Here is a 12,392-nt window from a genome sequence, read left to right on the forward strand (position 1 = left end):
TGTTGTGCTCATAAAATCATTTAAGCGATAAAGAATATTGATGTTGAAATAGAGAAAAATGTATGATAGTTAAAATATAAAAAATATGATAGACATTACGAGATATAAAATATCATATCGTAATAAAAAAATCCGTAATATAGTTAAATCGATCGGTTAGACATGACTTACACCTAAAGGGCGATTATCCCCTTACTGAGAATGACTTTAATTTTATTTGAAGATGAATTAGTTTATTAACAAAATAAGTTATTATCCAAATCAGAAGAAACATAACCTACTTAGAACTTGAGATGATCAATGGTTTGAATTTATTATCAAGAGCTGTTAAATTTCAACAATTGTTTATACTTGAATTATGTTCTTTTTTTTACTACTTCAAATATTCAAACTATTTTAAACAAAAATAAATGTTAAATAAAATTTTCAAACAAAAATAAATGTAAAAAAAAAATTCTAATAAAATCATGTATAAGGAGATAATTCCAATGTACAATAGCCTTATACTTATTCCCCTAAAATAAAATATTGTGTCAACTTTAAATTTGGTAAACTTTAATATGATTTAAAATAAACAAACATTATATTTCATGAGAAACAATGATTATTTAGAATTAATGTGCTACTAGCAAAGCCAGTAATTCCTTTCTAAAACAGGGAAATTCAGTTGAGAGAAAAGTTAGCCATGATGACATTATTAAAAAGAGTGATATTTACTTACTAATAATAATCAGAATTTGGTAAGAACTGTGAGTGACCACAAGTTTCTCATGCATGGTTCGAAATAAAATAAACAATATGAAAACATAGTCTTATAACAACACTGTCAACTTCAAATAAATAAGTTTTAACGTTTTTCTGCACGTTTTTCTGCCCCCAGTCCTAGAGCTTTAGGCCGCCTAACTGCATTAATTGGTTTCACCATTCCTTGCGAATCTTTACCAAGACCCGATCCTTCCACAAAACCCATCTTGGCCATCATTTTTGAACCAAATCCTTTTGTATGTTTCTCAAAAGCTCCTGATTTCTCCATCTCAATCTTCCCACATTTCCCCATCTCAATCTTCCCACATTTCCGATTACCCTCTCCTTCAGATAATACCACACTTGCATTTCTTCTCGGTTTGCTACTAGTACTAGGTTGTTGTGGTTGGCTGGCCGTTTCAGAAGCTTTAGCACCCAAACCGAGAGCCTTGGGCCTTTGGATTGCCTCAATAGGTTCTGTAATTCCTCGACCATCTTTTCCAAGGCCACTTCCCTCTGTGAATCCCATCTTGGCAAGCATCTTCGACCCGAAGCCTGTCGTATGCATCTCAAAGGCACCATATTTCATTGAGCTTCCAGAAGCATCATTTGTCTCTTTTGTCTCGATTGAATTTTCTTCTATGGATTTAGATAACATGATACCACTTGATACGAAAGAGAGAGGCTGAGAAGAATATGATACTTTATTTGCACTCCCTTTTGATTTTCCTTTAGCAGATTCAAATTGCTTCTTACTTGTGTTTCTGTCGACTTTAACTGCCTTTAGACCATTGATGGAAAAGTCATCTTTCTTATTAGAGTCTCCCATCAACTGAAGATTTAGAAAATATTACGATTATATATATATACAAATGAAACAACAAAAATTATAGTATACCAAATTACACAAATATAACACGTTGAATAATGATCTAGAAAATAATTTGTATATAAATTACATTTATAATTTGGATCATGATCCTGAAAGTAATCAGAAACATTATCTAGTAAAAAAAAAATAGTATACCTAACAAATAAAAATGAATCACTTTCAATTTTAACTTTTGGAGATTTTAAAACAGGTTTGTGATTGAGATCTTGAGAAAATAAAAGTTTCCAAATAGGAATGTTTAGTAGAGTTTTAATCTAAGTGAATTATGGAAGTTAAAATGTTAAACATACTTTCTGTAGACGAATCTTGTCACTGGCGGATGGCATAGAAGAAGATGCTGTTCGGGTGACTGTCACAATTCTGTACAAAAACATAACCATGTTGGTATTTGTGAAAATTAACCACTTAAATGTCTAAACATTCTCTGAACTGCAGTCTCAACAATTTCATTTTCTCAACATCTATTTATCTTAAAAACCAACAAATTGTATGAATTATCCAAACAAAAACTGTTTTACACATTATAAGATTTTCAAAATAGTTAATTTGACTCTTAAGTCTTAACATATCTCTTCTACAATAATATTTGTGAAACCCTGAAACATTGAAATACTCTTTAAAAATTTATAAGCATTCCCAATGAAGGAAATAAATCTACAATTTCCTTCTTTAAAAATAATTAACTGAACACAAGCAAATGAAAAATTACTTAGCTCCATAATGATAAAGAAGAAAAACACGATCAAGAAATTGCAGCATAGTTCACCTTTTCTTGCCCGAACCCTGATACATACTCCCCAAATGATAGATAGAAGCCAATCTTCGCACCTAAATAATTATCTCAATGATTAGTTATACTAGACAAAGTGGGTGAGACCAGATAGAGTTTTTAAGCCCATGATGATGAATAATACAAATTGATTCAAATAATTAGACATAGTAGAGAAATGTCATCCAAGCTTCGAAGTAGTATATCCTAAATCATCAAGCTAGAACATACTAAGCATATTTGTACAAGGTGATAGATTCAGAATGCATTTCAAAAGGAATGAATACTGGCTTGTAAAATATGAATAAAGAAATAGATGAAAAAGGTCAAATGTCAAAAAACAGAAGAATACCTGTGAACAGTCCCTGGAGTGCATTGGTTGGAAGCAAAACATATCAATCCCATCAAGAACAATCTTTTGCAACTTCTGCAAAGATACTCTATATTATACCTTATTCTCTTTTCCCTCCATTGTTGGCTGGTAATTTCCTATCTTTCCCCCCAATATTTCCATTACTAGATAATTATGGCCACATGTCCACCATGAAAATAAGTTATTTTTTTTAATATTTAGGGCAGGCGCCTATCAAGATTATGTTGATTTTAATGAAGATCAATGCAAACCTCTACCATCAATCTTTTCCCAAAAATCACTTAAATTTGGTAGTGCTTTTCAAACAGCTACAAAAGTTTGAGTCATTTCTCTTTTCTACCAAACCAAACATGAGATAAAGTTTTTTTTGTTTGAAAAGTTAAGGGTTGTATGTAATATTACTTAATAAAACGCGACTCACTATATTTATCTGCTCAAGATCAACACCACGGCGGATCATTCTCTCTTGACGCTTTTGAGCAATGACTTTTTTGCGATATTTCTTCTTTTCACCTGAAACATCATGCTAAACTATATACAATAGAAGTAAAAGTAGAGAAAAGTATTCCCTAGATCAAGGGGAGCAGATTAGTTACTACATTGTAGATAATTTAATCCTACAAAAGCGTTAATCATTTTCAATACCAGGAAATTTACTCCAATTTTTACTCTTTCGGTCCATGGAAGGCCAGGACTGAGGGAAGCTAGAAGAAATGTTCTTTCTCCGATCCTTTACAAGCATAAGGTCATCTAAACCAGAAGACCAAACACGAGTATCAATTCCTTTTCCTTTGTCCTTCCGTCTTGTTGATTTCTTCATTCCATATTCTCTTGATGCTTCCTGAAGAGCAATCCCACCCAACTTCTTTTCCAAAGTGCCATCAGAAGAACTCTCATCATCATCAACATCTTTCATGCGCATTTTTAAAAATTCATCCATTCCACCAATTCCTTCGAGGTAATCCTCTGCAATATTGTCATCTATGTCTGAATAACTTCCATAGGTATTTTCAGAATCATCACTATCAGATGAGGTCTCCAATTCTCCAGAACTTGATGAGCTTTCCTCATCAGCTAATTCTTCTTCATCTACATCATCTTCACCATCCGAAATATCTTGCGTGTATAATTTCAAACCTCCAATTGTCAAAAACCCGGGGTTTTTCTCTGAAGGTGACACCATAGAAGGATCTTCACATGAATGTGAAGTTAAACCATGGCCACAGCAACCAGGTCCACCCATCTCTACATCTGAGGATGACATATGAGAATAAGAAACAGTTTGTTCTTCCATTGTCATGGATGATTCAACAGTTTGGTTTGCTTCCACTTCATCACAAAACCCCAATCCTCGGTGAGAACCATCATCTAGTGAGAAATTTGGACCATAACTGTAAGTATATTCCATTGTTTTGCTTCCCGTGGAAGGTGTATTGTCTACATAAGCAACAATCTTGGCTTTCTTTGAATCAACCAGAACAATGGGTTGTGACTCTTCTAAACTGTCCTGACCATCTTCCTGGAAAATCATCTTAGCTTGTATTATTACTTAAAAAATGGAGAAATAAATAAAACCAAATCAATCAATATGCAGCTAACGAATATCTATAAAATCTTGTGCTAACAAGCACAAACCTGGAAATAAATTGCAGGATAAACGTAATTGATTCCTTTACTTTTTTGAGATTCACTCCTTGATCCAGACGTTTCCCCTCTATCAGAATAGCCAGATCTTGACACAGACCTTGAATTATCCTTCCTATTACTTGGATTTCTTCCTGCAAATCAAAGAAAGTATTAAAAACCAAATTGGATGCAATAAACCCGGTAAATCAAGAAAAGAGGGCACCTTTTGGGAAAGATGAACTCGGTGACCAATCGGACAAGATACCACCCTCTACGAAAAGAGCTCGACCAGAAGACGCCGATGGCTTGCGGCTCCGGGCCTTATTCATTTTCTTGTTACCTCCCCCCATAAGTGAGACGCTCCGGCGATGAGAAACTTCAGTACTCCACGATTTTTATGGTGGAGATTGAATTACAAAGAAATGCAAGTACCGCGATCGATTAAAGAGATGACCCTAGGTTTAATTCTGGGATCGATTACGATGATGAAGAGGAATGGAAGAAAATTAATCCACTGATTGTGGGTGTAGCTTCTTAGGGTAAGAACCCGAACCGGAGCGGTAGAATGTGACAGCTGGGATAGAATCTTAAGATACATGTGTGGGGGAACTGGGCATATTCCCTAATCTATTTGGGCTTCATTTGGTCCATTTTTGGGCTTCATTTGACCCTATCGAAAGTTTCAATAATAATTTACTTTCGGCCTTTTACAGATGAAGTGAAGGGTACTAGGAAAAAAAGTGGCGGTTAAAATATTAATTGATTTTTAAAATTTTACGGTTTTACGATTTTACATAAGATTAATGAGTCTGATTTTAAGTAAACTCTTACGATTTTAAATTTACGATAATAAGATTTTACGAGTTTACGATTTTATAAATAATTTCGATTTTACGATTTTATATGATTTTACGTTTAAAAAAACATATTTATATTTAAAAATAAAAAATAAATTTATTATTTACTCTTATAAATTAATTAATATAATTAATTTTTTAACTATAGTCTTTTTATAGTGTTATTTACTTATTATTAATTTTTAATTAATATTATATTTAAATATATATAATTTAAAATTAATTAAATATAAAATACTTAATTATATAAAAATAATAATAATATATAACTATTATTTTCTTAAATTAAACTTTTACGATATTAAGTAACTCTAGATTTTATGAGTTTACAAATGTCAATGATTTTACGTAAACTCTCGATTTTGACAGCCTTAGAGTACAACATTACTGTCAAATCGCGATTTCTAGTTACAAGTCACAAATTAGTTAGATTAATTTAGTGTCACTCCATTAATTCGCTAAAATTATCCATTTTAAAAACCATAATCTATATATATAGTAATGCTTAATTTGAATTTATTAGATTGGGAACGGTAGTTAATTTATATATATATATATTTGAGAGAAAATTGACACTTAATTGGGTCAGATCGTGAGTTGACCTGCTCATAAACTTGAAATGGTTAAAAATAAAATTAAAAATGTTATGAGTATGTTTCGAACTTGTAAAGTAAAAAAACAAGTACCACCCATTAACTAACTAAGCTAATAAGACTTTATATTTTAAATTCTACACAAAATTTAATGAATGCGCGACATTCATAACAATATAATATATATATATATATATATATATAATAATGCTTAATTTGAATTTATTGGATTGAGAACTGTAGTTAATTTAGATATATATTTAAGAGAAAATTAATATTTAATTAGGTCGGATCGTGAGTTGACATGTTCATAAACTTGAAATGGTTAAAAATAAAATTAAAAATGTTATTGGTATGTTTCGAACTTGTAAAGTAAAAAAAAAGTACAACCCTTTAACTAACTAAGCTAATAAGACTTTATTTTTAAATTATACACAAAATTTAATGAATGCGCGACATTCATAACAATATAATATATATATATATATATAATAAAAAAAGTACAACCCTTTAACTAACTAAGCTAATAAGACTTTATTTTTAAATTATACACAAAATTCACATTTAATGAATGTGCAACATTCATAACAATATAATATATATATATATAATAAAAAAAGTACAACCCTTTAACTAACTAAGCTAATAAGACTTTATTTTTAAATTATACACAAAATTTAATGAATGCGCGACATTCATAACAATATAATATATATATATATATAATAATTCTTAATTTGAATTTGTCAGGTCGAGAGCGGTGATTAATTTGGATATATATGTGAGAGTAAATGAATACTCAGATCGGATCGTGGGTTGACCCGCCATAAACTTGAAACAGTTTAAAATAAAATTAAAAATGTTATATGTATCGAATGTTGGGAATGTTGGGATGCACACGGAAAACATAAAAAATAAAATAAATTCAAGAACAAAAAAATTACAATAATTTTAAATATGTACTCAATGTGTCTTATACACAAAATTATAAAATTATTTCAACAATCATAGGTGGTCTAACGATTAAAGTGTTAACATTTCATACTTAAGACTAGGTTTCGAATCCCTCTAAAAGTATTATTATATGTGGGTGCGCGAACATTGGTAGATGAAGCGGAAACGAGAATGTCGGCCTGAGTTATGCAAACATTAGTGAGAAAACCTAAGGGTTCGTCCACGGCTTAAGATCATGCCGAAAGGTGTAATAGAATGTTTAAGAATGCACCCTTGAAGACCACAAAAACCATCCATAGAGGGTGGTGAGCAAAAACAAAAAGATATAGTCGAATGCTTAAATATGAATTTAAGTTTTTTTTAAAGTGATTGATTTTTTATTATTATTATTTTATGAAAACAAAATAAGACATTATATATTTGAAATAATATTTAAAATTGACGCAAAATTTAAAAGAAATATATATATATATATATATATAATAAATTATTAATTAAAAAAACTAAAATAATATATATATAATAAATTATTAATTAAAAAGACTGAAATAAAACAAATAAAAAAATACTTGTTAAAAATAAATTTGAGATATTTTCCAAACTTTATATACTAAATGAATTTAAAAATATAAATAAATATTAAATTTGGATTGAATTTAATTTTACAAATTAAAACCCATTCAAATATTTTTATATTTAAAATATTTATATATAAATAATATTTTGTTTATATTTTTACCCTTACAAATACGGTATCATAATAATGTTTCAAGGTAAAAAAACTGAAATAAGATCAAAATCTTGAAGAGAAATATCAAACTGAGATTATGCTTACATGTACACTTTCAGAAATTAAAATTAGTGTGAGTTTAAAAAAAAAAATAAAAAAAAACATTTTGAATGAGCATAAAAAAAAATGTAGTTGGAAGGAATATTGTGATTTAAAAAAAAAAATTATCACACTCGTGACTACACAAATAATATTAGTCTATTATTATTTTTAAAATATTAGAATATGTAGATTCATTGACAATAGGATGTATTCAGAATAGAAATTTGAGTTGAGTGGATTTAAACAAAATTTTGGGTGTATTTAAAAAAAATTTGAGTTTAACTTAAAAAAATAATAAAAAAATAATAGTTAAAACAAGTGGATAAACGTAAGTTTTACCTTATTTATAGTAATTAGAGAAACAAATATTCAATTAAATTGAAAAAATATAGAGGGTAATATTACATTTTTACCATATATTTTTTTTGGATAGACTTTGGTTCACCCGAGCCCTAACATAGATCTGTCCTGGTTGACGGTACTTATTGTTAGTTATTTTAAAAAAAGATTATTATAAAATATTATTTAGACATAAAGAAAATAAATAAATTTGTGAAATATAAAATAATTATAATTATACAAACATTCAAACAACCCTATCATTTATGAAACAAACTGTTAAATGTAGGTAAATTGATTAAAATAAACTTAGGGAATAAGTTTATACATTGTTTCGATGATGCACGAATCATTAAATAAAACTTAGTTATGCACAGACAAAACTGAAGAACTTGTTTTAATGATGCAAATGAATAATACTAACTTGTGAAATTGTCTATGCACATGTACAACTTAAGAAAGCGCGAGTAGACGTCTTAGCGCAAACAGACGTCTAGAGCTGAGAAAACGTATTCAGACGTCTTAGTCTGAAGAAGCGTGTGTAGACGCTTCAAGTCAATCAGACGGGTTGTCTAAAGAAACGCGTTCAGACGCTTTACTTTAGTAGTGGTATGAAGAAGCGCGTTTAGATGCCTTGCTTCAGTAGTGGTCTAAAGAAGCGCATGCAGACGCCTTGCTTCAGCAATGGTCTTAAGAAGCGCATGTAGACGCCTTGCTTCAGCAATGGTCTAAAGAAGCGTGAGAAAATGCCTTGATTTAGCAGTCGTCTAAAGAAGAAATCTGCCCATCTATACAACTTATCAGCAGTAGCCTTGCTTAAGCAGTCGTCAGTCGTCTGAAGAAGAACTCTACTTATCAGATTAGTGAACATCAACATTCGTTATAAAGTCAACACGTAATATATAAATTAGATTCGACCGTTGCTACGAAAATACATCAAAGCACAACAACGACTTTCTTGGTTACCTAACCCCTGAATTAGTCAAGCATTAATTGTCAAAACTTTTAAGTAAATCCAAAATCAGACTGCCACACCAGATCAAAGTTAACAAGAAGGGTAATCAACAAAAATATGACACATATTCAAAGAACAGAGTCTTCTATTGCACAACGACGATTTCCTTAGTTACCCAATCCCCTAAATTAAAAAAGCATAAAATGGGAGCATTTAATACTAAATCATCGTTTGTCATTTCAAGATCTCTGGATTATCGGCCATATTCGACCGTTGCCATGCATCATATTTAAAGAGCTTCAAAGCACAACCGCGAAAGCAGTCACACAATAATACACCAGTTCGACTAAGCTCTAAGATCTTATTCTCTCTCTTACTGTAAAAGCATTCATTGTATAAGTTGAGAGCATATTCAATATTGTAAGTTAAATAGAAAGTTGTCTATTTAACAGAGTGAGCGGTAGAAGTTCAGAACATGCATATGTTAAGTCTTGTGTTTCTGAATATGTTTGTATAGGCTCTATATAAACCAAAGTCTTCTAGTGTAATCCTTCTGAAAACAGAAGAAGGGATGACGTAGGAGTTTTATCTCCGAACATACATAAAACTCTCGTGTTATTTTACTTTCCGCATCTTAACGTCTTGCATCCATAACTTCAAATCTAGCAAGCATTCCACACTTAAAAAGGTTCAAGAGCTTGCGGCAATTTGTGTAGAATAGAAACATGTTTTAAGTCCTTACCAGTATTAAAACCAAATTGAAAGTCAAGATTAACACAACAACATTCAACCCCTCTTCTATTGTTGTATCCGATTTTAACACATCCTACAAAACTAACTAAAATTCAAATAATCAAAATCATAATAAAAATCAAACCATATATAGATGTATATATATATATATATTAATGAATACATATATAAAATATATAACATCTATTTATATTGAAAACAATTTATTGTGTGTGTTGAAATTAATGTTTCTTTCATTAATGGTAGTATTGATGAATGCTATATGAAAGGTAACAGTAGTATTGATGAAGGGCATATGAAAGGTAATAGTAGTATTGATGAAGGACATATGAAAGGTTGTGCTACTTAATCATATATAGGGTATATGAAGAGTTTATTTTATTTATATAAATACATAAGGATAGTATGGATGAGATATAAAAAATAAAATAAAATATTTCCTTTCGTATATTCTCTTCCCTATTTTTCTCTTTAATCCCAACATGTATGGTATCAGAGCTTTGAGATTGATTCATGGGGATTCTAGGAGATGTTTGGCCTATACGAGGAGTCCAACTCATTTTCAACGGAGAAGATTATGATTATTGGAGTGTTATGATGAAGACACTCTTGCTTTCACAAAATTTGTGAGATTTGGTGAAGAACGGATACACTGAAGAACCGAATGCCGCATGATCATCAAATCGGTCATCCAATAAAAAGTTAAAGGAAAACATAAAGAAAGATGCGAAGGCCTTTTTTTATTATTTAACGAAGTACTTCTCGTAAGTTTTTTTTGAGAATAATAAGAATTAATACATTGGAGGAAGCATGTGATATATTCCAAAAGGAGTTTGAAGGGACAGACAAAATGAAGACAATGAAGCTCTTGACTCTCAAACGAAAGTTTCAAAATTGAAGGATGAAGGAGAAAGATACTCTATAAGAGTACTTCTCAAGGGTGATCGAAGTTGTAAACCAAATCAAGTGTTTTGGCGATGACTTGACCGATAAAACGGTTTGCGAGAAGATTTTGACAATTCTTTCTCCGAAGTATGACAATATGGTGACCATCATTTAAGAAATGAAAGACCTCTCGTCACTTAGTATTCACGATTTGATGGGTTATCTTGAGATGCATGAACAATAGATGAAACCTCATGATAAAGTTTCCCTCGATAGTGCATTTCAATCGAAAGTGAGTGTAGAAGAGATTCTACTGAAAGTTCGAGTAATCATCAATATTCTCGTGGCGATGGAAGTTATGTAAGAGGTCAAGGGAATGATCGAGGGGGAGGTAGAAACTTCCATGATAACAAATTTTGCCATTATTATAAAAAAATCGGGTCACATTGAAGAATATTGTTATAAAAAAGGTAAACCTCAGTATCTTAATTTCAAGAGGTTTGGTCATATAAAAAAGGATTGTCGAGAGCAAACTAATTATACCGAGAAGAAAACTAATTGTGAAAGTGATGAAAGCACATTTTTTGCATGTCAACGACTATCGGAAAAAATGATAACGGGTGTTATGTTGATAGTGGGTGCAACAATCGCATGCCCGAAGACGAGTCGATTTTTTTCAAACTTGACAAGAGCGACACAACTTGAATCACAATGGGTAATGATGCTATGGTAAATCAAATTGAAGAGGTACAATTGTCATAGATTCAAAGAAAGGTAAATTGTTAATCCATGATGTATTGTGATAGGATAAGTGTAATCAATAGAGACGGGGGTCTGACTATTGATGACAACTTCGGAAAAACGGTTTGATAGAAATCTTGTTAAGGATTACTATCACTTTCTATTCTTCGCAAACCTTTACAAACACTTGAAACGATTCAAGTGCGAAATTATTTGTTTGGGTTTGAAGCCTTGAACTAATGAATAATGAAAGACAGAAGGAAAGAACACAGTAAGATGTTTATGGATGTTCGGAGATAACTCTCGTACGTTACCCCTTCTTCCAACAACTAGAAAGATTTCATTAAACTTCTTGAATCAAATACAGTTCACTGATTAGCTAACACTCTGTTGAACAAAACAAACTCTGTTCAACTTACAATATGATTAAGAATATCTCTAAGCTAAAACAGTGTTTTTGATTCTCTCTCTTGAATTTGAATATGATGTACAATTAGTAAGTGCAAGAGTGATTCATAATGTGAACAGAGTAACTTGTAATTCTTCTGATAGATTTATCCGTTGTCCTTGAGCAGCTAAATATAGTGGAAGGACACCAACGGTCAAATCTTCTATATTGACACGTGGCATGCACCCACAGGATGGGCGCCTAAAGGACAAAGTACAACAAACTATGTGCTTCTGGAACGTGGCCGTACTAAACAGTAGTGTGCGGGATATCCTTCTGCAACTGTCCGGTACTAAACAAGTAGTGGGAGGAATATTTGCGTATGTGGCATTCATTCATTTGATGCAAGTAGCTGGCATACTAATCTGCAAGAGAAAGTGGAGCAGGAGTAGCATACAACTAGTTGATTATGGGTAGACGTATGCTAACTTTAGACGGCTACTGAAGCGAGGCATTAGACGTGCTCCATTAGACCACCAAGTCTAATAGAGTTAGACGCCAACGTCTATCAAAGATATCCATTAAACTACCACGTCTAATGGAGTTAGACTGCACCGTCTAACTACGTATCCCATTAGACTACCACGTCTAATGGAGTTAGACGTCAATGTCTAACTTCGTGTCTGTTAGA

General features: G+C 31.4%; 1 protein-coding gene across 1 annotated transcript; it reads right to left on the minus strand.

The window, feature by feature from the left end:
- Positions 1–667: 667 nt before the first annotated feature.
- On the minus strand, positions 668–4,966 carry LOC124945361. The gene is made up of 8 exons (XM_047485783.1): positions 4,628–4,966; positions 4,414–4,556; positions 3,424–4,297; positions 3,200–3,291; positions 2,758–2,832; positions 2,403–2,464; positions 1,927–1,996; positions 668–1,576 (listed from the first exon to the last, which is right to left on the minus strand). Exons 1-8 carry the CDS (start codon positions 4,752–4,754, stop codon positions 848–850), a joined length of 2,172 nt encoding a protein of 723 aa, XP_047341739.1. The 5' UTR covers positions 4,755–4,966; the 3' UTR covers positions 668–847.
- Positions 4,967–12,392: the final 7,426 nt, after the last annotated feature.

This window comes from Impatiens glandulifera, chromosome 7 (genome assembly GCF_907164915.1).
Source record: "Impatiens glandulifera chromosome 7, dImpGla2.1, whole genome shotgun sequence".
NCBI classification, from domain to species: Eukaryota; Viridiplantae; Streptophyta; class Magnoliopsida; order Ericales; family Balsaminaceae; genus Impatiens; species Impatiens glandulifera.

Coding starts and splice junctions, on each gene's coding strand:
- LOC124945361 (XM_047485783.1), bottom strand. CDS start 4,754: ATGGGGGGAGGTAACAAGAAAATGAATAAGGCCCGGAGCCGCAAGCCA. Junction 4,298..4,413: donor ATCCTGCAATTTATTTCCAG/GTTTGTGCTTGT, acceptor ATGATTTTCCAG/GAAGATGGTCAGGACAGTTT. Junction 3,292..3,423: donor AAATTGGAGTAAATTTCCTG/GTATTGAAAATG, acceptor ATGATGTTTCAG/GTGAAAAGAAGAAATATCGC.